Below are 27,948 nucleotides of genomic sequence, written 5' to 3' on the forward strand. Positions count from 1 at the left end.
TGGAGTTGTGCAGTTTTATTTGAACAAAAACCAGTGTCGGTATTTTTAATAAAGTCTACATTACACTAAATGCATGTACATTTGTAAGAAGATAACCTAGTTGTAAAGAAGGTGCAGGTTATTATGTACAATCATAGTTTAGTTTAAAAAAATTCACATTTTACATAGATTTACTCGACAGTCCTAGGCTTTCATGGTATATAAATGGTAACCAAAAGAGGTAACAAAAAATCCCAAATCCTAGTCACAAGGAGATTCAGCTGGAGGACTGCATAATGCACTCAATTTTTCAAAGAAACTGTTTCACAGAATTCTTATTCATCCTAAATCAAATCTTGGATATAATTTTTGAACTACTATAATTAACATGTTCAATGAGTATACTGATGTAAACATTTTTGTTTATATGAAAATGGCAATGGTGCCATTTTCTTCAATAAAAATCTGCATTTCATGGTGTGGTCTGGTCTTCCACTTTTACAAATTAGAATAATTACACAGGATGTTTCTCAATACATGGTAAAAATTATCAAACAGCAAGGAGGATATGTTCAAAAGACACTTTGAAGCTTTTCAGTCCACCTTCACAACACTGTAAATCTTACTTACAAACCAGAAGCAGGCAAAAAATCCAATAGTCCCTGAAACAAGAAAGTAATAATGGTTAGTTTATTTTCCAGTTTGCCCTGAGAGAGAAATCTAACATGTACTTCCCAGCAGGACAGAACAGAACACTGTAATCCAGCTAACTACCCAGAAAAACAACACTTCTTAAATTTAACAACACACATTCATCCTCAAGCTAGGTTATTGATTTAGATCAAAGATGACTTTTAGGCACCAGGCCGTTTCATGTACATTTAAACCACCGATGGCCGTGTTGCCACCACTATGAGCAGGGACACAAGCACCAATTCAGAAACTGACTTTTACGAACACGCCAAGCCAGCCCCTGCCTGATTTTTTTAGGTCTACAATACTTCACTGCCACCTATGAATTATGACACATAACTAGGCCTTGAAAAAATTCACCTGTCCCAGTTTTATATTCATCATGCTCTATTTATACTTGAGAATAGAAATTTCTTCTTCTGTGTATCCTGTTACTTCCTTTTAGCAAAGGAATGCTCTGAGTGCTACAGCAGCTGGAAGCAAGCAGCAAGTGAAAGCAGCAGTGACAAACCAAAACACTGAATGAGATTAGTATATAACAATTTCTATTCTTAAACTGATGAACAAATTTGTGGTTTTCAGCAACAGTCACTATTATTGGGCAACTGCAAAGACACTGTCCATCACATTTACTTTTAAAATACTTGAACAACTCCATATGCAAGGAGACAGAATCTCAATTAATTTGGTCTTCAGCCTCTAAAGGAAGCAATGCACTGCTCACCACACTTTTACCTAGTTGTAAATTGCCACAGAGATGTTAACCCTTAACAGACAAAAAAAAAGGAAGATCCCAATTGCACTGAGTTCCCTCTCAAAACCACAGCTACATGCCAGCCCTGGGACAGCCCTTCCCAGCTCCACTGCAGGCACTGACAAGATCATGCACTCAGCTCTCTCTAGTTTTATATTATCCTTTTCTGTCTGTACAGCCCATGTTTAACATCAGCCCCAATCTCTTTCACTATTGTGACTGACTTAATAACTAGAAGATTCTTTATTAAGAATACATTTCTGTCTTTCAGACCACATCTACACACTTCCTAAGCAAGCAACCATCTTGGGATCCTTATTATCTGTATGTCAATTCTTACATTCCTCATGCTACCATGTATATTTTCAGTTAAAGGCTTTTTGACAGACTATTATTATATGCCACAGATTACCCCTTCCTTCGAAGTTTGCAGTTGTTGTTCTCCGAAACAGTAGGAGACAGCAGATTTATGGCTGTTGATATAAGATGAGACAGCAACCACACAAGGAATGCAATTCCTTTGTAGGCTTGACATCACTAAGTCTTTGCAGTTCACGGTCGTAACTCACTCCTTCCTACTGTGCCAAATATTCCAATACCAGCATTGTTACTCTAAACCTTACTCTCACAGTTTTGTTCTAATAATGATTCTCAGTCTCTACTTCTGTTTTTATAAAATAACCACTCCAAGCTTTTATGGCTTTGAAAGCAGTTTCTTCCAAATGTTTAACAGATTAGATACCTTGAAAATTTATCTGCTGTTCTAGAAAAAAAGTGTACTATCATAACATAAGTGTACAACTATCCCAAGAATGACAGCTACCATAGATTTCTGAGCATGCCACAACTTAATATGGGAACACACTCTAAATCCACATATTTTCCTCTGATCCTTGTTGCTCTGAATCTTTATAATACGTCAGTTTTCTATAAAGCATTGCCTCAGTCATAACAGAACTTGAAGACTTCACGCTGTGAAGAATTTTATCTATAGACAGATTTTCACGAGTTTCAGTAACATTGATTTTCAACTCCCCCTCCTAAAAAAGTATGTTTAGCAGATCAAAGACCAGGTACACCCTGCTCATTTTTCAAACTTTATCAAAAATTTTGCCAATGTACTGGAAACAGAGTAAGACACTTTTTAAGTGGTATGTTTGCCACATACCAGATTTGAAACATAAATTCAGGAGAGAAAGGCAACACTCATCACCAAGACACAGGTAGTAAGAACCTTCTCTGGTGAGCACAGATTCCTTCTGTTGCTACCTCTACATCAATAATTGGGGCTAACCAACACTCTAATTTCTTCTTTCCTCCCATGAACAAATATATCCTACAAACTGCATATGTGGATAGCTCTAAGGACCAGAAATATCAAAACCAGAACATTAAACTAAAGACCCCATCACCTGTCAAAGGTACCTCTCCTAAAGAGCCACTTGATGCTCTAAGATCAGAATAGTTTAGAGATGCTGGCACAAACTAGGTTAAAAACTGGTTTTCAACTAGGTTAAAAATCCAACTGCAGATTTAGGAGTGCAAATGAATCACACCAAATCAACTAGGTTGTTTTAGTGCCCTTTAAAAAAAAAAACCAAAAAAGCAACAAAACAACAAACAACCACGGGCCAAATAGACTAGAATCTTCTAAAGGCTCAGGTCAGCAGAGTTGTGTTGAAATTGCAACTAGTATTACTGGACAAAAATTAATATAAGGTAAGAGAACATTACTTATAAGGTTCTCCTGAACAGTAGCTTTACCTACAGGATTGCTAATGTTAGAGCAAAAAAAAGCTCAATTTTTGCCTCTATTTTTAAGAACATGAACCACAGCACAGCGCCTGATTCCACTGAAATTCAGTGTGTTTTCCCCCCTCAGCCCTTCGGATACTTGTGATTCCATGAACACTATAAGGCCCAAAAAAGGTAAAGCAGTAAAAATGTTTCTGATTTCCTACACAGCAATAAATATCCCAGTCAAAGGGATCTGCAAATGAATAGCAACTGGGGAAAAAAAATAAACCTCTGAACTAGTGTGGCTTGTTTGAAAATTCTAGCCAGAATGTTTTCCACATTTTCTGTGTTTTAACACCCATTTCACAAATTTGTCACTTGTTCCAGATTTGAGCACTTCACACTGGATCTTTAGGCCGGTGCTGACAAGTACCACAGGTTTTCAGATTCCCCTTTTAACTACTTTGACTAAAGCCAATCTTAAAACACAGATAACGGCACACTCTGTTTTCTACACCAGTACCTCTACCCAGTAGAATTGCTATTATTAGTGGCACTAGTTAAAATCCAACCCTGCCATATCACATTGCATGGCTTGAAATGTATTTTCTTGAAGAGCATAGGTAGCACTTCAATCTTGACCACTTTTCTAAGCTCATTTTGCACCAAAATTAACATCATCCCTTATTAAAATGAGCCTCTCATTAGAACAGGAGAAGTATTTAGGTAAGACTTAGATAAGACCATACCAGGATGTTACACATTCAAACTGAAACCCAAGTTTTGAAGCACTATCAACAAGAAGGACACCTCTGTAGCTCAGGCTTCTCTGACAGACACCAATGAACACAACATGACAGAGAACAGATACCCAAAGGCTCTTTGGAAAAGCTGTTAAAAAAAAGTTCTAACACTAAGTACTTAAAAAAAAAAAAAAAAACCAAAAAAAAAAAAAAACCCCACAACAAAAAAGACCCAAACAAAGCAACAAACAAACTAAAAGCACAAACAAATAAGTAAAATACCCCACTAGTTGCAAGAGTTGAGACCATTACATTTATTTTCTGATTAGTCTAAACTCCTTCACATTTTAAGGTTTTTTACATCTTTCACATGCACATCTCTACCAAATGACCCAGCACCAAGCCTAACACCAATTCCTCCAATGAGCCTTTATAATCAGTTTGTTTGGTTTAATCCAATATGACAAATGAGTTTCTTGGCTAGTGTTTACTTTACCCAATCCTAACCATTCACCAAATTAAACTGCATGAAAGAGCACCTGAATGGTCTGCATTGAAGAATTCACTGTTGTGGGATAGATCCTTATTTTTCCCCTAAGCAGGTGACCTGCATATTTTAAGATTCTACCTTTTAAAATAATCCCTACTAGCCTAGGAAAGTGATGCTATCCCAGTGTACAGCAGCTCACTGCATGTCATTGACCATTCTAAGAAGGTTCAGGTAAAAGATCTTTTGCCAGAGCCATTTAAAACTCACGAACCCAGATGAAGATGACTCAAGACACTTCTTTAGCCAAGAAGCAAGATATGTCCAAAAATCCCTTTACACGTAGTGGGGAGACACTGACAACCTTCATTGTTTTTTGATGATCTTGTCCTCTGCTTTATATTCTGCTGAATAGTCTGGTCCGCAATATACATACTACCACTTTCTGATACACAGAAACAAGATGCTATACACAAAGCCAGCATCTAACTGAGTAAGGGACAGTTATTAGTAAACCAGGTTAAATTAAAAATTAAAAACAAGGATTATTCCAAAGAATAATGTCAAAATACATTAAGCAGACTCTTCTCCTCTACTCATCTCTTCTAGCTTTATTGTTTAATGAAGAAAGAAGAATTCAAAGCACGAGCAGATTGTAAGAAAGCAAATAGAAAAGCACTCTGCACTTGGCTGATACTTCTCATGTACCTTAAAAGCTCTCTGTATCATACTGGTTTCAATCACCGCACAGTGGTGGGTGCTTCAGCATCTCAGATTCTAAACACAATCTACCCAGAAGATCAAAACTCAATTTTGAAAATGGCATTAACTCACAAGTGAAAATGATGTTCAAAAATAGAGGTCACTGTAAAGAAACATGCTTTGACTATGTTCAGGATTTTTTTGCCTCCACAAATAAAATACATATAAAAATGTAGCTACCTCCATCCAACCACATTTGTTATTTCTTCAAAGATTAGCTGCACTTTATACATTAAAATCAAATTGTCTGGTTTGGGTGTGCACACCATCATATTTCACCGGTCAGATTATATTACTGTCAGTGTTGGTATACAAGCATTCAGTTCCTATTTACTTATTCATTATGATCCCTTTTGAAATGCCCTGGATAATGCAATGCACTGCCATGGAGGAGGCATTAACACCACCCCTTTTATTTCTGTCAGAGTTACTGAGACCTAGTAGGCAAGAATAGAGAAAACCAAAATACCTAGTGCTAACTTAAGTGGAACAGATCCAGGTCCCATTTTTGGAAGGCTGTTAATGCAAACCATGTGTAACATTACACTAGCAAACTTCTTCACCTCCAGAAACTGTGAAGGACTGAACCCTTACTTTGTAAAACAATGTCTGCTAAGGAATATTTTACAAAATAAAGCAAAGTTAGGTGTCTACTGTTTGTGCCATTTATCTAGAACAGCGTACACTTCAGGCCCAAAATCGATCAGCTAACTAAATATGGAAAAGAAAGTTATCACAGCATTTTACGTTAGCAAGGATTTATTATGCACTCTGTGCATCTGTTGTACCCATTAGCTTTCTAGTGACTAGCTGTTCTATTAAAGGTAAAAAAAAAGGAGGGCCATGTAGTAGCTTTCCTCATGAGCTACAAAAACAGCACAGGGCGCACCACTGTGGGGTTTTTTTTTCAAAAGAAAAAAGACAGTGCTGCAAAAATAACAGCAGTACAGTTTACTATTGTACTTCAGGGGCCTCACTGGCCTTCATATCAAGAACTCCAGGATGAGCATATCTGAAGGTTTGAATACCATTTCAGCAGCTGCCATGACAATTTCAATTATCATTTTATATATGAAAGGGACATTTTTAATTCTACCAATTTGCATATTATAAGTGATATTGAAATTGGCAGGATAGCAACTAACCTATGCTAAAACTCAGACACATATTAACATATTGCTTTAGCATAAAAGTAACTAAATCACTTTAGACTATCATTTATGGGGTTTTTAAAAGATAGATAGATAGATAGACAGACACTATAGAAGACATCTGGAACTTGTCTGTTTCACCACAATTTAAGGAGAGGTTTAACTGGCAATATGCAAACTTCCAAGTTTGCCTTCTAAAAATTAAAAAAACAGAAAAATTAAATCCTCCTTGTTTTTTAGAACATTTCTAAAGAACAAAAACCAACAATAAGTGACAGTTACTATTATTTTATATCATTTCTACAGCATAACTGCTTTGTTCAAACACATACAAAAATTTTCTTCAGGTTTTTATGAAGAGTGGCTTTTTTGCCTTATGTCAACCAGTACTAGGAAAATTAAATGCATAAGGATGAAAGAGGTCCTTCTCCCTGTTACACTGACAAACTTGAAGTTTGATGTTAAGACTTACCTTCATTACCTATTTCAGCCAATCTCTTTCAACTGCATTTAACTAAAAGACGCATTTCACAAAGTGAACACAAAATAATCACAGCAGCTTTCAACAAACAGGCAGAAGAAGTTAAAAAGTAACAATATAAACTACCATGCTATCCACAGAGAAATCCTCTATTACAAATCTTTGGAGTGACTATCACGGCTGTTTTTATCAACGACCCATCATATCTGAACCAGCATTTTCTCTAGTTCTGTCACTGCAGTATTTCATGAAGCCAAGCAGTGACACCTAAAAGACCTGACTTCATGTGTTAAATGTACATACACAACAGCAGCAGTATGATAAAACACTCATGGCTATTTTTCAAGGACAGTACCCTTCAAAGAGCTTCTTATTTGACTAACATATGGTATATTGGGCAGAGATTTCTCATCAAATCAGCCTCAAAATTATTGTTTCAGTCAAGTGACTGTGGACATTAACATGATCCTCTGGAAGAGACTTTGTTTGCATGAGTTACATCAGAAAAGTTGGACAACTAACACTGGAGAACCATATTTCAAATTGGTTCCTCCAGTTAAGGTACATTTCCATCATTATGAAGTGGTTTAGCGACACTAACAGCACTGGAGTACTGTAGACAACTCTAACAGTACTAAAACTCTGTCTTGTCAACATTCACTTCCCCAGCACCAGCCTCCTTCACTTGTTGATAGTGAAAGCTGAAAATATCTTTTATCCTCCATATGCAGAGTGAAATTATCTCTAACTACAGAACTTCTAGAACCAATTATGAAATCCAGAATCAAGTTAATACTCAATATCATAATGAACAAAAACAGGCCTTTGAAAATATAATGGATTGATATTCAAAAAAGAAAAATTAATTCTACCATAAACATATGTAATTTCAAGTTAGGAAGAAAATGCAAAAAAAAAAAAAAAAATCTTACTGTGCTGTGTGGTGTCACGAACCATGTAAGTAACACCACCTAAAGAGTCATAAATTATATTTAATATTTCATGTAATCTAAATTTCACCTAATGTTTCTCATGTCAAAACCAGAGCCCTCTATATTAATTTTAATTTGAACATTGTACTTACCTGTGAAAAGGAAAAAAATCAAGACCATGATCATTGTGTAACCAAAGTATAAAATGGTGCTGGCAGTTCCCGTTATCTGGAGTTTGGAGAAGAAGTAATGGACTGCATAGATAAACAGATAAACTGCTGTAAAGCTGCTGGTCAAGAACGACCTCCACCACCAGTGATAGTCCTGAAAGAAACAATAAACTGATCACTAAGAATCATCACGTAGGAAATGGAATATATATAAGATGGTGAAAAATTAACATTGTCTTATGAACACATTTAATTCTGTAAAATTTAGCTCAGAAAAATTCTAACATGACATGTAGATATTTTCTCTTTTCAAAGTTAGTCGTATTGCTTCCACTAGGAAGATGAAACTACTCTTAAGATCAAAGCTGTTTGGTTTGGCTTATCTGTTGCCAGCAGACCATTTTGAAGCACAAGGCACATTTCAGAAGAGTGGCTAAGACAGGCATACCAAGGCTGAAAACACAATCAGTTCATAGTGTCCAGCACTTCACAGTGCATGTGCATACCTCACCTGTATTTCTAACATCTTCCAGCTACAAGTCATATCTACATCAGAACTGCAACTTTTACCTCTGCACACAGGTGGAAGTAACACAGCAAAACTGTAGCCTCCGAACATGTAATTAGAAGAATTATAAAAACTAGGAACAAGAATCCAAACATGTAATACATCTGATGAGACCTAAAATTAAAAACAAATAAAAACACGAGTCTCATTTTTGGTTGAAGCTCTGAGTTAATTCTCAGTGTCACATCACCAGATTCTGAGTCAATAAAATTGAGTGAAGGTGACAATTACTGCAGTACAGGATTTGACAGAGGGAGTATTAGTTGCATATTCCCTCCATTCTTCCCTTTCATAGGATAAAGAAGGAGAAAATTTAAGCATTTGCTAACTTCAACTACGAAAGTCCACAATATACCTGTTTGTCAGCTGATTATGCTTTTCAGCACAGTTACATTACACATTTTTTGAAGACTGATATAAAAAGTCAATCTAATATATTTGCATTTAAGAACTGATTTAGAAAACTGTTCTGTAAGATCTCTCAACCTATACAGATAACACCATTAAAACCTGGCACCTTCAGGATAATATTTCCCATTGAACATCAATGTATTAGACATTTCACGTTTACATTGTGGAAAGTAATGAAAGATTGCACTGGCTTAATTTTTCATGCACGGCTTGATTAGGTTTTACAAGATTTAGGAGTGGAGCGGATTGTTCATGGGGAGTGGAGTCTTTGTTTTGCAGAACATGGAATCCCAAGATCTTGATCTGATTCTGATCTACATCTACACAGTTGAAACTGCTAGATCACTTTAGTTTCATAAATCATAATACAGTAACACAATGGATTAGGCTCTACCTAACCACAACATGAAACCACAATAGCATGAAACCACATTTGTGCTGTACAGAGCCAGGAAGACAAAACAAGGCAATAGGACTCTCATATAATACTCTGAAGTTCTCCTTAAGAAGAATTAGTTTTGTAAATTCTAAGCACAGAAATAAATATAAAGATTCCGGAAATTCCATAAAATCTGCAAAATTATCAAAAACTTTCAAAATTGGTTTATTCCTTCTATTATTTGCTTTGGGACATTCAAAATCACAGTGTATATTATCAAACCTGTAAAAATAGAGGAAAAAAAAAGTGATACTCACCAAATGCTATTCAGAATGAAAAAAAGTTGAATAAAAATACAGCCAAAAGGCAAGATACCACCCATGATGATACCAGGCAATGGCTTTGTGAAAAATGACTGCTCTGGGATTTGGCGAGGAATCTGGTTTGTACGCACTGGATGTTCAATAGGCTGCAGAAAAAAGAATTAGAAATAAAAGATGAATTATTACATCATAAGTAAGATAACTTTTCCCTAGTATTAGCATATAAAGATTTGATAAACATAACTATATTTTAATTCATAAGCCATCACAAGTTATCAAACAAAAAAAACTACAAACTTGATGTCCATCACTAGGAAAAAACTCATGTGCTTTAGACATTCCAACTGTGGGCCAGTAATCAAAGCAGAACACAAAGAAAAGAAATCTGTTCAGTCCTTTACTAAAAACAAAATTTTAAAAAATCCAATAACATCACCTTTTTCTTAGCTGTCTGGCATTACTTCAAGCTAGTGCAGTACAAAACTGAAGCCTCTCTGAAGCACTACTTCAAAACTCAGCAATACTACCAGCAGTACTACTCAGCAATATTACTATTGCCGCTAAAGCACAAAAAGCAAGTAAGAGCTTCGAGAACATAATTAAAACCTGATTCTAGTGAATGGACAGAAAAAACTGTTTGGTATGATATTACAAACACATGCTCTGTTTCAATATCAAGACAATAAAATACCATTTTACAATCATGGGATCACAGATGTTTCAATCCAACCAGATCCTGCCTAGAACTCTTGCTTAAGAGATTCAATGGCTCAATTACAGAGGACAGGTGTATTTCAAATCTGTATTCAAAGGGCCCTACCTTCTCTTTGAAGCCAAAATAGGCACCAACAAAGGTTAGTGGGACTGAAATTCCAAACCACATAGCAAGGATAGCGACCAAAGTGCCAAACGGGATGGCAGCTGAGGAGCCTTTCACCCACAGAATGAGATTCATAATGAAGAAATCAGCAAAGACAATCCTGAAAATTAAGATCAGAAAATATATTAAAATATTCAAGAAAGAATAAATATCACTTAGAATTACAAAATGTAAATTAGTTAAAATAAATGTAGCTTCTTTCAATTTTCCAATTTCCCACAGTCCTAGTTTTTTTCACCACTGGTGCAGGTAAAGTAAAAATGCCTGCACCACCCAATGCTTGTAATGTAGGTACCTATGGTAAAGCCATTATTTAAATAAAGACTCTGAACATAACACCAAAAAGTAACAGAAACATGCCATTGAAAAAATCTATACAGAGAACGGAAAAGTACAGAATAAATGTAAAAACTCCTTATCTGGACCTTGTTTCCTATTAAAACCATAAATATTTTCTTTATTTATGTCCCTTTTAAAGAGTAAATTCCTTCTGAATAAATCCAGTGACAGCAAAATCTCCTACTGAGGAAGCCCCATGGACTCTCACAACATGGACTCTAATGTGCTGCTGCAGTTTGTGTCACAAGGGGAAGGGGGGATTAAAGAGGGCTCTGCTCTACAACAGAAATATCTGTATAAGCATAGAGTTACACATACTAAGTAGCCTGTGCTTCTGGAGAATTTAAATAAAGACTGCATCAGTCATGATTTGTCTCCAGACCTGCTTTTCCCTCCCCCCTTAAACACATCTGCCTCATTTTCTAAACATCCTGGACAAAAACTAGAAACAACTCAAGAGACAAGAATCAAGGTGTTACTGAATCAAGATGAGATGAAGTTTTTGAACATCCCATTCTGAAAACAAAGCAGAATGTTCATTCTGCAAAGGAACCCATTATAAAAAAAAGCTTGTGCTAACTGCCATTATTTTTGGATTCAAATATACACCACAGAAAATTCAGCCTCAGAAAGGGTCCTGTAAAGTGCACTGTCTGGGTTTTGTCAAAAAAGTGTTCCTGAGACAGAATTTAAGCTGCCCTGAAGTGAATACACACCCAGTATTTAATTTAAAAAGGAAGGAGGAAGGATTAGAGCAACAGATAGGCTCCTTTTTTTCCTAGGAGAGGCCTGACACTTGCCAAAACTGCTTGGGGGAACGGACTTGTTCAATAAGCACACCCAAGCGACCCCTGGTGTAAGCATCTTGTTTAACAAAAAATAAAAATCAAATCCATTTTAGAAGTCTTTCTAATCTTTATCATCTACCCAGGCTCGTAACACAGACCTCACTTACCCCCTCCACAATTATAAAAAATACTGCAAATATGAACTCCCATCAGTCTACTGAGATTAAAAAGGCCTTGGGCTGTTTATGATATTATGCAAATTCACTGAACTAGCACAGTGTAATCAGGGCATCTGTTCATGTTCTGTCAGTCTCAGTCATTTTACTTCCTCTGTGAAACTCAATTTATTTGGGAGTTTAACTGACTAGCACAGTATTCTTTCCATCAATATATATTTTCTTCTCTCTCTTGATAACATCTAAATGACAGCAAGGAGACTGAAGCACATTCTCTTAAAAAGTAAGATTTCTCACGGAAACACTAGACTTGGTTGTTATCGGGTACATTACCTTTAATTTGATGAAATTCTGCTTTACTTGAAGCCAAGCCATGTTTTATTCATTCTGAGGTGTTTTTGGGGAAAAAATACCTTAAGAAACTTACAATCTTTTCCTCCACTTTTGCCAAAAATATTTGCCAAGTGATATAACCAAGAAACATGGAAAACTTGGAGAAGAAATTAATTTCTGCTCCCTCTCCCCATTAATTCTCCAAGAAGGTCATAAGAGCTATGAGAAAACAAAAGGCTGAAGTGCTATTGCCCTTCCCAGGCAGGACAGTATTGCCCACACTAAATAGTATGAGACACGCTACAGCCACATCCCAAACTGGAAACCACCTACATTCATGTAATATTATAGATACATATTATAATATTGGCTTTTGCAAATATTAAAATGGATTCTATATGTCTGATGTTAAAGTAACTTTGCTATAAAGATATAATTTTTATTTCTGTTATTAATTAAGCTTAGACATAGTAGTGAAATAGCTGATATAAGTATGCTTGTGTTAAAATGCCTGCTTGGATGGGATAGCATCCAATGAACATATGATGAGGACACCTGCTACAGATATGCCAACTATCAGCACTCACTGTCTGAAGAAAGTATGGACCAAGGCCCAAAGTGGAAGTGATAAAGAGAAGGAGCCAAAACCACAGCCAAGAAACACGCATGTTCTAAAAAGGCAGACCCAAGGAGGGGCCATGTAAAATAGTTCCTGGAACATGTAAACTAGTTTGGGAAAAAGTTTACTATGCATAATTGTTTATGAATATGTAACAAGCTGATGCAATAGAAATGGTATATAAAGGGTGTTTTCCAAAACAGCAAGTGTGCTCTTGGCTGAGTGCCAAGACACACCCAGCCATAACATCTTCGCTTTATTGTTTTTGTCTCCTATTGTCATCTATTAAACTTTCTAAATTTTTACAGGAGAGTGAACCGTGTTTTTCACATGTAAGAAGATTATAACCAGAATTACCTGGTATTGCAGTACCAAACTGGAATTACCCCAGCACTGTGCCCAATGCTCTGGTGCAGTGATTCCCAAAGGCTGTGACACAACCTTGCAAGAGAGTTGCCCCATTCCTCCTACCCCCGCACCTGACAACAAAACAAGAAGCCAAGAAGCTGTGTTCTAGCTGTACCAGGCTCCAGCTCCTCAGAATTCACTTTTCTTTGTAGTGACAGATAGGCAGTGCACAAAAGGAACAGCAGCTTGGGAGAACCACAAACAAAATCACACAGACAAGCATCGTAACAATTGGCTTTTCCCCAACTCCTTCCCACTTCCGATTCATTTATACTTAAGAATAAAAGAAAGATGAGGGGAAACAATACTAACCCAGGGCAGAGCAGAGCTGTAAGCAAGACATTGGTCTTCCACTTCTCTCCTCTGAATGCTGAGGAGAAAAAGTAGAAACAATTTCAAGGTCAAGACTTTTTCCAACTGTTTTACACAATGGCAGCAAGAAGCAGATACACTGAGACACCAGGTCCAATTGGTGGTACATACTCAGCCCAGCATTTCTGAATTTAACACTTTGAGTCACATTAAATAAATGCATGTACTTACTCTTGTACATTCTAGCAGACACATAACCAGCTGGAGTTCCCAGTAAGACCCACAATACAACTGCACAGGTCATCAGAGCACCACGGTTGGCAGGAGAAAGGAAACCAAGGCAAGCTAGGACTAAAGAAACAAAAATATTTAGTTATTTGTGGACACAGGTCAAAATATCCCTGCAACACAGTTCACTGTGAAGGTTTATCCCTTTCACTACCACGTATTTAAATGAAGTATGAGTGCATAAGCTCTTGTACTCATTACATGAACCTCATTACATGAACATACCCCTAATGGCACTGTTTCATTCAAAAGCATTATTTCCAACTCATCTCTTAAGTAGAAAACTTCTCATAGCCAAAATGCTGAAAAATAAAATGCCACCACCCATCAAAAGCATTTTGTCTTGCCACCAGTTTCTTTCTATACTACTACACTGATTGCACAGGAAACTATCATTACTAAGCAAGATACAGAGTTGTGATCAACACTGATAGACAAGCCTATCAAGAAAATTCTAGTAATTTTACTGTATCTTGCAATAAATAGAAAAAAGCAGCTCCCCTATGAAAGACCAAAATCTGAGTTAAACCTGGAAAACAAAACTTGAAAGAGTCTTCTTTTGTACTAAGTATCAGTGTACTTTCCAATTCTACTGTACAGTAAAAAAAGGAATTCTCGTAAACTTTACAGATAACCAATAATAAAATAGCATCTTGTGACAGGCTACATAATCACATGCATATACAGCTATTTATGGTAGGCTATCATTATCTCAACATTGTATCAGTACTATTTCACTGGCGTGCACTCTTGCTCATATTTCTGTACGGCTGCAGCCTCATGTCAAACATACTGGACAGAAAGGGCTCCCAGAACATTAAAGCTTTGATTACATCTTTGAACTTGCATTACTGGACCCTTGGATAATTTACACCATGCAAAATTGTGGTTTTTTTAAAAAAACTTGTAAGAAGGAAGTTTGATTTTTGAATTCATGAAGAATCAGCATTAGCCCAGATATCATGAAGTTTTCAATGACAACGCTTACAACAGCATTACTAAAGCTATCTAATTACTGTTATAAAATTGCCTTAATATTTTATGTTACTAAAGGAAGAACTTTATTTCCAAAAGAAGGCTACTATATAATAATATTGCATCTTTCTTACTACTATTACACTACATACACATCACCTTAATGAAGTCACTTACACAAAGTAATAAACGTCATAATGAAAATTTGGGTTCCTTGGCCCAAAAAGACAGACAGTAACATTCCCTTCCTTGGAGGTCTAAACACATCTCCATGGACCAGCTTCCAGCCAAATTCCTCTTGGGCATCTTCCTGTATAAAATCAACAATGTCTTTAGCAGCAATACATAATGCAGTAGTGAATTAACACAAACAAGATGCAAAATACATATTTAAATTTTGATTAGCTTCCAGTTAAGATCCAAAGCCAGACTAATTGCATCTGATGCATCACTCATTGATTTTATAACCCCCTAATGGTTCAGTGAAAAAGGCAAGATTTATCAAGAAAATTCTCATCTCCTAAAGCAAGAAAAAGCAAATGTAATTAGTCAAACCATAGAACACCACTCTAAATTCAAACTAAAACAAAGCATTCAGTTTAGTTGTAACTTCCATCTAGTTCATGCATTTATTTTTTTCTGTTTTGATGTCAAAGTCCATTGGTTTCAATGACAATATTGGAAAAGAATGAAACTATCTCTGAACTCCAAAAGGAAGTTTGCACCCCGGAATCATGGGGGACAAGTACAAACACTCTGGCCCACTGCCAGAGGTGAATGGATGAATGGATGGAATGGGGAGGGGGAAGCCTCAGTCTAGTGGCTCTAAGGAACCAAAACTTTTCAATAAAATCACTCAAAACAGATCCCTCCCCTCACAAAAAACAACCAAACAACAAAACTAATACACACAACCACAGATAATCAACCCCACAAGAAGACCCTCTACTGCTCGTAAAGTTAAAATCTACAGGTTACATTCAGTGTAACACTGAGTTCAGTTCAAAGGACTGTTTATCACTACAATTAAAGCTTGCTGAAAAACAGGGTAAGAAAGAAAGCAGACCACACTGGTGAATGACATAGAGCACCTTAAATTGCAACAGATGATGTAGCTTTTCTTTTTCTGGAAGACTGTCTTTGCTTTCCCCACACTGATACCTCTGCTTGCTAGAAATGACCCTCAAAAGGCTGATATATGAATACAAAAATTGAAAACTATTAAACACTGATAAACAGTATCAAACTATTAAACACTGATTAAAATATAAAACCACACCCCATACCTGATAGAAAACTATACCAGATATACAGGTATAATTCCAACATATCAGTGTTCTTCCAGCAAAGAAGGATTTGTTTGGTCAAAGAAGCATAAATACAAGACTTCCTGTAAGTCTGAACTTGAACTAATTGTGATAATAACGAGAAAACTGCTGAGGTAAGACAGAAGAAAGGCTTTTCCCAGGTAGTTGTAAGTAAGGAATGAAAGCGTTGCAAAGGTTACCACCTGAAGCAAATCTCCATTTCCAAAATGGTGAACACTAAGCAGGAATAAATGCTTAGTACTTCACTTCCTGATAGAAAATGTTTACAGATTTGAAATGACTTGTACAGAATCCTTGTCAACAACTCATCTGGGGAATGGACTCAAAAGACACCTTCTGGTTCTAGTGTGAACTTTAAAACAAATAGCTACATGGTAATTATCTTCATTTAAGAAATAAAGGAAAACTAAGTCTGGTAGATTGAGACCCTTGATTTATCCTGTATAAGCCTATGCACTGCAGTTTGCCTCAAAGCTTTGTGTTTAATTAGGTTATTTCACTACTGGCTAATTAGCTGTGAGTCAGAGTATTTTTCAGACTGCTGTTAAAAAAATTCAGCAGTATTTCATATCGCTAACCTTACAACATAATAAGAACTATACAACTAAACCAAGTAGTAAGCTATACTTTAGGGTTTCAAAAATATTAGAGCAAAATTACTCTAAACTTTTCAAAGGTGCAGTAATCCTCATCTTACCCATTAATTTAGCTTAGTTCTCAAAACATTCTAATGAAGATTTAAGTACCCTACATTCAAGCAGTCAGTATCAAACAGATTTTAGTGGGGGGCAGGGGGAGTTACCTCTCACTGGTGAATACATACTGACAAGAGTTCTCTTCAGTTCAGGAATCCTCTCTTAGTCATAAGACCCTAAAAGTAATCTAATGATTTCTGAACACTTCATTAATGAATGTCTCACTAAATCCATATCACACTAAAAGCCAGCTAGCATCAGCTGAAACATTAAATGCACATTCTAAGACCACAGTCACTGGGTGGTGCATCGATCTCTTCTGAAGTACAGTCACCAGCACCCCCTAAATGTGAGATACTACTTTGCTTCCCTGCATCTTCTTCAGCCCACATCCTCTTTTGCACAATTATTTCACACCTTTTTAAATAAGCTCCTTGAGCTGCAACAGAGCTTTACGTCTCTCACACCTGGCAAGAAAATAAAAAACTGTGGCTTTCTAAAAGTCACACCTATCCCTGATGTTACTCATAAAAACTCATCAAGCTTCTACAAGTCTTGCTCTTTATCACATTAAGAATGATCAACTAATAAAGACAACACAGTATAAAATATTGAACACAATTTAATTGAGAGATCAAACAGAAGCCTCACAAAAACTATCAGTTAAAGGATGCGAGAAAAATCATTCCACTTTAAATCAATGTCTGGATTTACATTAACAAAAGATATTCAATATTAAAACCACAAAGAAGAACAGAAGTATTTTCACACAGAATTTACAGAATACTAGGTTGTTTTAGTAGCAATATGAAACATTTTTATGCATTTTTAAGTATTTCTTTAAGCAGACAGAGAGCAACAAAAGTGAAAATTCAAACCTTTGTTGCATCTGACATTACTTCTCATCCTTGTGTTGCAGATACCACTTTTACCAATGAGTAAAAGGCTGAGTAAAAATTACTCTAGGTTTACTGGTCAAGTCTTTCCAATTCACAATCAGTTATATTCTCTTCCATTAGAGAAACCTGCAGCTTTCCCATTTTAAGGAGTACGTATCGCAAAAGAACTCACAACGGGTTCAGTCGGATGGCAATTTAAACAAACTAGACTCAGTTTAACACAGTGATGACCATGGGAACTGTATTTACAAATAAAATAAAATATCATTTACACACCAAGTAGCTCTAACACAGCTAGAGGTCAGAAGCTGTATTGCACATGAACTGCAATATTATGATCTCCTAACTAAACAAAGTGATTCCACCACAGTTTCCAGCCACAGATAACATCAATTTGTATCAGCCTATGTTAATCAGAATATCTCCAATAATTTTTAACCCCCAGAGATATTAGCACGTATCAAACTCATCATAGTTATACATCTCTCAACACTGTACTCAAAACTAAGAGACAGAGGACAGAGAAATGTGCTCATGTCAAAGCTGTAAATTTTACTCACAGAAGAGTCGATCTGGTTGTATCTTGCAATATCTTTATGAAGAGTCCTCAGAATGATCATAGCCACCATGCCAGATAAGAACAGAACAATTACGAGGGAATTCATTATACTGTAGATAAAGAAAAAGTCAAACTTTGAATCCAGTTATTCAGGTTTCAGGAGATGTACCAGATCATACTACACGTACAGCTCAGATCTGAGGAAAAGCCTTAGATATTCAGACCTTTCAGTATTTTCCCATCCAGAGAAGATAAAGGTACACAACTTAAAAGTCTGTGACTTCTTAGGAGACAGAAGTGAGGAAAACAGTATTTCATGATACCTTGCTAATTCTGAACACAGTTACATATGGCTTTGCTTTATTTTCCTCCTTATATAGCTAAGAAGTAATTTCCCTGATGAAACAGCTACAGTTCCTAAAGCAGACTGACAAGTAGGTTTTATATCTATCAACCAATTAAATGGATTTTGTGCCATTTAATATTTTGTAGAGAACAATTTATTTGAACTAGCCTTTTCAAGATTTACATTGCAAAACATTAACACTTCAACACAAACTATATACTTACTTAGTATAATTCCCATGCTATGGAGGGAAATAAAATAAGCAAGAACTTTTCACATAAATCTTTTACTCATAAAAAAGACCTTTTTACTGTAAGTCACTGCTGAGTACAAAACATGCATTATATGCATGTTTTGTACCTCTTACTTGGCAGTCAAAGCCAGACAGTAATAGCAAGAACACTGCAGAGCTGCAATGACTCAAAATTTCTCCAGAATGGAGATGATAAAGTAAAAAAATGCAAGCTGTTTTCCTTTTGGATACTGATGATGCATTCTTTTCACAAAATGCAGTAATACAGTTGCTCCCAAGAGATGAAAACTTAATTCACACATGAAAGCAAAAAGTTTTCTTGACTGAAAACATACAGACATTGTTCTATCTCCCTAGAAGTACAACTAAGAAATCTTTGTGCTCCCCTGCAAGGTTACTCACTGAATAAATGCAAATCTTACCTAAACCACTGGATGTTTGTATGTGGCATGGACTCCAAAATGTAGTCCCACCTGGAAGCCCACTTAATATTATTCTTTTCCTATAAGGAAATGAAATAGTAATTAATAGAATAAGTACAAGTTTGTTGCAGTCTCCAAGAGGAAATTAGCATACCACATCTCTTCCCAAACCTTCCAGTCAGCATTCATTTCTAAGCTTGGTATCAACACTGGATGTAAGACCTCTCTCTTGCATTAATTCATCTTTAGAGACTCTAAAAGAGTATATTTTCATTGAAATCTCCTATCCACATCTTCTACCTTTAAATTAGGCTTCACTAAGCCTCATCTTTCCATGATTTGGGATGTAGCTACCTGCAGATCCCAACTGCTGAAAAACAATTATGCCATCACTACAAGATTTTCCCAGCATAGCACACTGATCTTGAAATTTCAACTTTGTCAAACATACCCCAGAGTAAAATTCCAGAGGAAACTAGAAATATGTTTTTCTAATCACTTTTAATGGATTTAGCACAGGCTTCTTCACTCTCTGCCATACTGCTGGCTGATACAGACTATTTTCCACTCTGATTCCTGGCACACAACTTTCATTTCCAGATATTCCTGTGATGGACCTTCATGTCTACAACTGACGACTCTTTCCGTCCTCCCCATTTGTTTTCTTTGGATGTACACATATGTTGTCCTGCTACCAAATTCTATCCCCTGACTGGCATGAAGTTCTGCTGAATTTCTTTATTTACTCACAAAGTGTTAAGTTCGTACAGCGAAGTACCAAACTGCTCTCATACTTACATTTTTGTACACTTGTGTACTAAATATTAGAGCCATGATGATGTATACTTTTCACACAGTGCTAAATACCTTGTTCATGTCAGTTAATTAAAGCAGACACCGTAACTTTCTCATCAGAAGTCAGCCACCATATTAAAAAGGACCATAAACCAGTTATATATTTATGCTCTATGTAGTCAGGCTTTCTTAAACTGATGTTTTCCTATTTATAAACACTTCTCACTGATAAAGACTACACTTCCAAATTATTTTGAAACTACTAATAAAAAGTAAAACACACGAGGGTATTATTTCAAACCAAGGCTTATGGATGACAGAGAGAATAAGTAGTTTTGAAGTGCCACCTGCTGGAAGTATCCAAACCCACTGGATGTGAGCCTTACCTGCTCCATGTCAGAGAGAAAGAGTGTACCCTAACACCTCACCCACTGCATGAATAACCAGACAAAGTTCACACTGACATTCTGGATCACAATTTACCTCAAGATTTAAACACAAATGTGAATGAAAGAAGGCTCGTTAATGTAGGAAAATCGGAGTTGAAAAGTGTCTCAAGGGAAAAGTAACAGGCTACTGAGCCTTGCACCTCAAGGTCACTGGTTCAAATCCAATTCAATTTGGCAGGATGAAAGCTGTTGCCATGTCATGGCTGCTTCACTGTCTGTACAAAACGAGCTTGTGGTCTCAAGCCAAACCCTCTAAGACTGGTGCCTTACATCAGAAGAACAACCATGCTTTCAGGACAGACTGGAACAGAGGTACCAAGATCTGAAGTAGCCTGAATCAAATTATAGTCACACCCACAGGAGGCTCGCTTTCCGTGCTGGGGTAAAGACCCATTTGCCAGAAAGAAACTTCCTCCTAACTCATTACAGGCTGAATAAAGCATTAGTGTATTAGTAAACATTAGAGTATTAATTGTAAAAAATAAATGATCACATACTCAAGAAAAAGCCAGTGAACAAAATAAAAACCACACAAAATGAAACAAACCCTGCAACTTTATGAGATAAAACTTTACAGTCAACATTTAACAAAGAAAATGTCCCCAAATATACACTGTTCTTTAATGTAAGACTCTCAGCAGCCTGACTGAAATCTGAGAGCAGAGTTTACCTCAACAACTCTTCCAGCTACTCGATCTGCTAATTTTCTATTAGTAGTAAAACACTTGGGGGAAAAAAGGCCTTCAATTATATTTTCATAGGGTCACTTAAGTTACAGGAACAAAAAACCTATTAATATTTTCAGAAAAATACTTCACAAGACCATCCTTACGGAATTTACACTGCTGTAATCCACTAATGGCTATTAGCAAGTTATCCAATTGCTCTGATTTCACTCTTTTGTGGAATTACGCATTCACGCAACAGATTTAATACTTACTTCAAATGTCACAGAGTAGGTGTAAACCAAATTCAGTTTACTGGTGAATTCTCCAGGAATCTCCATAGGTGGGCCTTCACAGCTTAAGTTGTTCTCATCTGTATGCTTGTAGCTAACAGGGAAAAGAAGTTAAAGTTTTTAAAACTTAAATTTTCTTTAAAAAAATTTAGCATTGTGCTCCAACCAGAAATACTCCCCACCATGAGAGCTTCAAGGTTGAAGCAAAGTACCTGGTCAGAGAATGACAAAATTAAGGTTATGTACAAACTAAGTGCCCCCTCGTGGTCTGCACTGCCAGGGAAAAGGGAAATTCTCGTTTCTCAGCCATTCAGGATGCTACTGACAAAGCATTTATGAAAAAATGAGTAAGATAGGTAGAATCTTCCTGGCACTCCTGGAAGGAATAAAATTGCATAGCAAGTATAATTCACAAAAAAAACACTTTACCTTTACAAGAGAAAAACCTAGTACAATCAAGTCATGCTGTACCAAGCATGGCTGTATGACTTCAGAAACTGTAGCAGTGTAATTTATTAACTTACTTAACCTCTATAGAAAAGAGAGAAAAGTTTAGCTATAAAAAAAACCACCTACTTTGAAATTTTATAACTGGGCTGCAGTTTTCAAATACAGAAAAATATGAACTGTTTTCAAATACAGAAAAATATGAACTGTGTATGAACAGATTGATCAGAGGCCAAAGTAGTTGCTCCAGTGTTCTTCTGACAGAGAGTTGCATCTCCACTCTTAGTGTTATTGCATCTCCATTCTGGTCAACATAAAAACTAAGCAGCTACTGTTTGAGAAAATCAGTTAGTCTTCTTAGGAAATTAGTTGTTGCCATCTGCAGTTCTGAATAGCAGTGTTAACATGGTATTTCAACTATACTTCTGTATATAAACTTACACAGGAAAAGTACACCTGTACATTCATCCAAAGTATGTTTGGGAGACAGGTAACAGATCTGACATGGGAAACTGTTACTCAGTAAAAGGATGTTTCTCAGTGTATCTGAAAACATGCACACCCAGATACAAATCAACCAAAACATGAAAAAGGCTCTGTTTGGGTCAGGTTCTAAAAGTCTGCATAAGCAGCTTTTCTATCACAAGGGACTTTGGGAAACACTTTAAAACAAGATTGAATTATATTTACAGTTGTGGAACTGTCCTTTTAAACAGCTCCAGACATAAACCAGCACACTGAAAGCTTTACCAGAAGTCAGAATAACAAGTTCCTCAGAATTTATTAACTCCCGTAACTTCTCTAAGGAACTGTTCTCTCTGGAACTGCTGTTAGGACTCCAAAGTACCAGAACCTGATGCTTTAATGCACAATTACCTTTGTGGTCTCAGTCTTGCCATCACCAGTCTTGCACCAGGCCAGTTTTCATCCTTCCCACTGTGGTACATGATTGTTATGTCAACGTGGTTGAAGAGGTAGAAAGTGTTCTTCTTGTTAAACTCTGACTACAAAACATGATCAGGAGACTGAGCAACTTCTCCAACAGGAGAGGGCGCAAGAAGTCAAGAACTTTAGCATGAGACTAGTGTTGTATGAAGGAACAACAATGGCAAACACTCCAACATTAATATAACCTGTATAAAAGATCACTTTCAAGAGTCTGGGGAGCCTGAGGAGTAACTGAGTTGGAAGGTCACTGTAGACAGAGTAAACTCAACGTGCATGATAAATGCAACACTTCAAAGAAGCATCAGACCTGCTGCATACAAATGAACTGACTGCACTGCATGCCAGCAGCAGGTCAAGTAGTAGAGCAGAGTCATGGAAAGCTTTCTCCTCACCAAGAGGAGTGCTGTCCCTCACCCAGGAGGGATAAAACTATCGCTATTATCTGTAATTGTACTAGCTCACAATGGAACTCCCAGGATGACTGACACATTTCCAACTGTCAACATAATTTTCCCTGTCACAGCTATGTTTTTTATCCTTCAGCCTCCTGGGAAAACCCTGACACATTTAACTTGTAAACTGTGCTAGACATGACTTTTGCAACTAGAACACAGAGCTCATTTCTAGGACTTCACTAGAAAGCTTCTATCTGATAACTGATAAAAGAACATCTTGCACATGAACATGACATAGACAAAAAATGAATAGGTACTAGGATGGATACACGTGAAATTTCAGAATAAAACCTCAATTTTTTTAAGCCTTTTGAACACCCACACCATTCTTCTATAGCTTTATAAAACATATATTAGTCAAAGACCTGTAAAAACATTTTATTTGGAAAACTGAATCAGTGAGTCACTGTACACACTAGCAGCACTCAGCTCTGCCAGTGCCCACAGTCTGAACATTAAGCATGTTTACAAACATATCTGCTCTTTCTCAGGAAAAGCAAGCCTGAAAGTAAAACCACAAATGAAACCACCCTATACTAACAAAGAAAGTTCCACCACTTACATTTATAACACAAGCATCTTTAACTCTACCATCTGGAGTAACAAAACATCCTATTGGAAATCCTGGATTACAGTATTTTTGTCCATCTTCCACATCATAACACCACGTTACAGGCATGTTATCGATAATCCTAGACAGAAATCATCAAAGAACATGTCCTCAGAAAGGGGTGCACCTCACTTCACAGTGACATTTCACATTCATGTAATGCACACACTTTTCAGTAGTGCCTACAAGATGCACAGTAAAGAGACAACCATCACACAAAAGGAAGAAAGCAACCACTTAAAACATAGGTAACAAATATCCAAAAGCAGAAAATAAACCCAACCTCAAGCATATGTCTTGCCTTACCAGTGATGCTGATAATTCAATTGCATTCCTTTCTTCAAAAAAGCCAGTTTGCTTTTATCAGCACTGTTTCCTGGGTCATATGATCTTGTACAAACCTTCTTGCAAGTTTCTTGCTTTTTAAAAGTGAACTATTAAAAAAGCACACAAAAAAAAGTCACTTCAATTTTGCTTCAAAGATCTTTTAGCATTTTGAGTTTTTTTTAGGTAAAGTAGGGAGGGTTTTTTTAGCTACTTTAGCTCCTTACTACAAGTTTCTGAAAGATAAATCCTGTGGACTGAAAATTTAAAATTAGTACAAAAAGTACTGCTTTTTCTTTTACCAGTTTGTTTTATTTTGATCATTTCATCATGGGCTAAAACAGACTTTCACTACACCATTGTTGAATGTTTCATGTTAACATTAGCTGGTTTTCTTCATGACAATCAAGTTAGATAAGGCTGCCAAAAGCACAAGTTGTACAATATCTAAGCTTCAAGCACAGACATCACCTAACACACACACACTCAAATTTGCATCTCCAACTTCTAACCCAGTTAATATTTACCTATTAGTGAGCTTAAAACATGACTGAAAATTCTAATATTATCAAGGCCCAAATGCTAACCAGGAACAGCACTTTCTAATTACTGTTGGGTACAGCCATTTCAAACAGCTGTTATAACACTTAATCTATTCAGTACATATCCAATCCAAATGACCCATTATGCTATATATTTAAAAGCTTCTTGTGACCACTAGTCGTAAGACTTAAAATTACATTAGCTCAGAGAATCAAGGAGATTTCTAAGAGCAGTTCATATAAGGGAGAGGGCATCACCTACTTAACAGACTAATGAAAAGATGTGATCAGGTCCCTTAAGGCTGAGCAGCAGCAGACTCAGACACCGCTGCCTCTTTTTCTCACAGGGATTTGGATTATCTAGCAACCATCACACACACACACAGTACAGTCTTCAGCTTCACTGGCAAATCCAAGTCTGGAAACTGTATTTGAACACCAAACGGCTCTCAAACACCAAGAGCCACTGTTTGACCACAGCTCCTCCACTGCTAATAACTGTCCCAAGTTGATGGCACAGCTTTTTAGATATGCTACATTTAGTCATTGCTAATGCAGGGCAAGATAGAGAAAAATACCACATACCCAATCCACAAAATATTTCCATACATTTATTTTACAGAAGGTTCCAAGTGATATGCATCAACACTGACAAATTTGGTTCCAGACAGCAGATGATAAATATGTACAAGCAGAGAAAAGCTGCCAGAAAGCCATAACCTAATTCCTCCTTCCCACTCTGGAAGTTGCCCAATACTACAACCAAGTATATGAAACAGTTTCTGAACTATCACTTTATAGTCTCCAATGTTACATTTAATAAACCAATTATTTCACATCATCTAGCACACCTTACATCCAGCTATTAAATAACTACCTAAGATATAATTTCTGGACTTCTCTACCACAGAGCAACAGGAAAGAAGGGTGATCACTTGCCCAGTTTCTAACTGTAACTAACCAACCTAAGATGCCTTTGGGTTGGGAGGAGTTTTATTGGGTTTTATTACACGAACTCCATAGTGGTTCTGTTAAAAAATATAAACAAAAATAATCACTCAGTCATCAAATCTTCAGCTATGTCTATGGATTAGAGCCATCAGAAAAACAGCTATCAAATTTAAACAGGATCAACTTCAAGAGATAAAATAACCTTATATGGAGACGATGCTATTCTCTCCCCAAACAGCACTTGTCCAAGATTTTCTGATGGTCTTTTCTCTTCCTTGTCTTGACAGAAATCAAAACTGGAAAAAAGTAGCAAATATTCCCTTTTACTTTTAATTGACATATAACTGTAAATATGAGCCTAAAACAAATTCTTAAATTATGTCCTTAGTAGTTTTCATGATTTTTTAAACAGTTCAGCCACAGGTAGTTAAAAATCTGAGAGCCTTTGCAAAGAAAGCTGGTATCTATTTTAGTATCAATTTCAACCAATACATATTCCAGCATATCTTTAACAAAATGCACGATGTTTAGTTCACCCATCCTTTTCAAATGGCAATTTAAACAAACAGTAGAATGTTTCATTTTGTGGGAAAAAAGGCTCTATGCTACAGATTTTTCATTTCTCCTGCAAAAAGTTTCTGAAAAACTACACTCCTTTCTTAAAGGAATATTTACAAATAGCATTTAACATGAGATACATTTCAAAGAAGGAAAGTGCTTTTAGTCTTACAGTACCACACTGTCAAACAGCATTCACCAATTCTTTTCAGCTACGTACAGCCTGAAACTGCTGAATACGGGAGAATGTAACCATTCTGGCTTTTCATTAAACACAGGTAGCAGCACGTTATGTTAAAAAAACCCCAACACAACAACAAATAAATCCATACTTATCTTTGGTACATAAGTACTTTTCCTCAATCAATGGTCCTAAATTCACCAGCTTCCATAAAGTTTAATGGAAATAGAAACGGGGGATTTCTTAGCTACTCTTTGGTCTTACTTCTACTGCTGCACTGCCCAGGGAAAGAACCAAAACACCTGCAAGTTTTCTTTTCTGTGCCCAACAGCAAGACTGCAAATCACATTGTTTATCATTGCTTTGTAGGCCTATAAATATCTGCAAAAGCAGATAGAAGTTTTCATATAAAAGAAGCAAAATTAAACAAAACCAAAACCAAAAAACCAAGAATTAGCTACAGAGCTTTGGCAAAAAAAAAGGAAAGTTAACAGTGACTGGTCTTCGAGTTTCTTTCAATTATCAGGAAAAAAACGGAACTCAAAGCATCTTATGGCCTAGATTTGCCTAGCAGAAAGAACTTTCAAAATATGTCAAACAGTCCATACTAAATCTTGTACTCAGCTCAAAAAAATGCACCCGTAAAAAACCCTGCAGCCTTTTTTTTTAACAATAACTGAGGACGGTCAGGCGGCACAGGTGTGGCCTTCAGCCTTCCCACCTTCTTGTACTTCATTCCTGCCACTGAGCCTCGGATTCACTCTTCCATCCCTACAGCCAAAATACTGACACCCTTACAGTAAACAGAAAAGCGTCTTTTCAAACACTTCTGGAAAACTATTGGGATGTACTTACGCATCATATTCGTACGGCAGAACTGATTCAACAGAGTCCAGCCGGTTCACGAAGAGCTCAATTAGTGACTGAAACAGGAAAGGAGGAGAAAAAGCATGAAAATACGGACTTTCAGAAACAAACGTGTGGCTGGTACGAAACGCGAGGCTAACTAGTAAATTGTGGTACACCACGGTGAGTTACCCTTGGCTGCTGACAGGCCCCGGCCACGCCTGGAACAAGGAGCTAAGGGTCCTCCCAGCGCTGGCTGTAAAGTTCAGCGGGAAAAGGGAATACCAGCTAGAGGTGCCTGTCTTCCCGGAGCAGAGGCTGCCGCCCGCGGCAGGACACCCGTGAGCAGCGGGACTGGGAATACCCCGCGGAGTCCCCTCGCCGGAGAGCCCCGCGCGGGGCAGGGCGAGGGGACGGCCCACGTCGGGCCCGCCCGTGCGGCTCTCACCTTGCAGCTCTCGGTCTCCTCGCTCTCCTCACAGAAGCTGACAGGCGCCAATCCGGGCAGGTAGAAGGCGGCGCCGAGAGGCGCCACCAGCAAGAGTGCGGCCAGCAGCAGCCTCATCTTGCAGCCTGGACGGTCAAAGGCACCATGAGGCGCAGCGGCAGCCCTGACCGCCCCGGGCAGCGCCTTGCGGAGGCGGCCCCAGCACAGTCGGAGGCGGGGGCAGCGCGTCACGGCCGGGTCGGGGCC

General features: G+C 37.2%; 1 protein-coding gene across 2 annotated transcripts; it reads right to left on the reverse strand.

Annotated features, from left to right (window-relative positions):
- Positions 1-27,921, reverse strand: LOC121349133 (transmembrane 9 superfamily member 2-like). Of its 2 annotated transcripts, XM_041459251.1 has the most exons (17): positions 27,703-27,921; positions 27,264-27,331; positions 25,872-25,965; positions 24,159-24,286; positions 23,805-23,934; positions 22,716-22,843; positions 21,375-21,486; positions 19,191-19,270; positions 18,171-18,279; positions 14,866-14,998; positions 13,657-13,776; positions 13,426-13,483; positions 10,391-10,550; positions 9,565-9,716; positions 8,460-8,571; positions 7,872-8,043; positions 1-641 (listed from the first exon to the last, which is right to left on the reverse strand). In XM_041459251.1, the coding sequence occupies exons 1-17, from the start codon at positions 27,817-27,819 to the stop codon at positions 574-576; spliced, it is 1,941 nt and encodes a 646-aa protein (XP_041315185.1). In that variant the 5' UTR covers positions 27,820-27,921; the 3' UTR covers positions 1-573. The 2 variants fall into 2 exon arrangements, with proteins under 2 accessions (XP_041315185.1, XP_041315186.1); XM_041459252.1 differs by lacking the exon at positions 25,872-25,965 and having other exon boundaries at positions 27,703-27,765.
- Positions 27,922-27,948: the final 27 nt, after the last annotated feature.

This window comes from Pyrgilauda ruficollis, unplaced genomic scaffold (assembly GCF_017590135.1).
Source record: "Pyrgilauda ruficollis isolate IOZ18807 unplaced genomic scaffold, ASM1759013v1 scaffold133, whole genome shotgun sequence".
Lineage (NCBI taxonomy): Eukaryota > Metazoa > Chordata > Aves > Passeriformes > Passeridae > Pyrgilauda > Pyrgilauda ruficollis.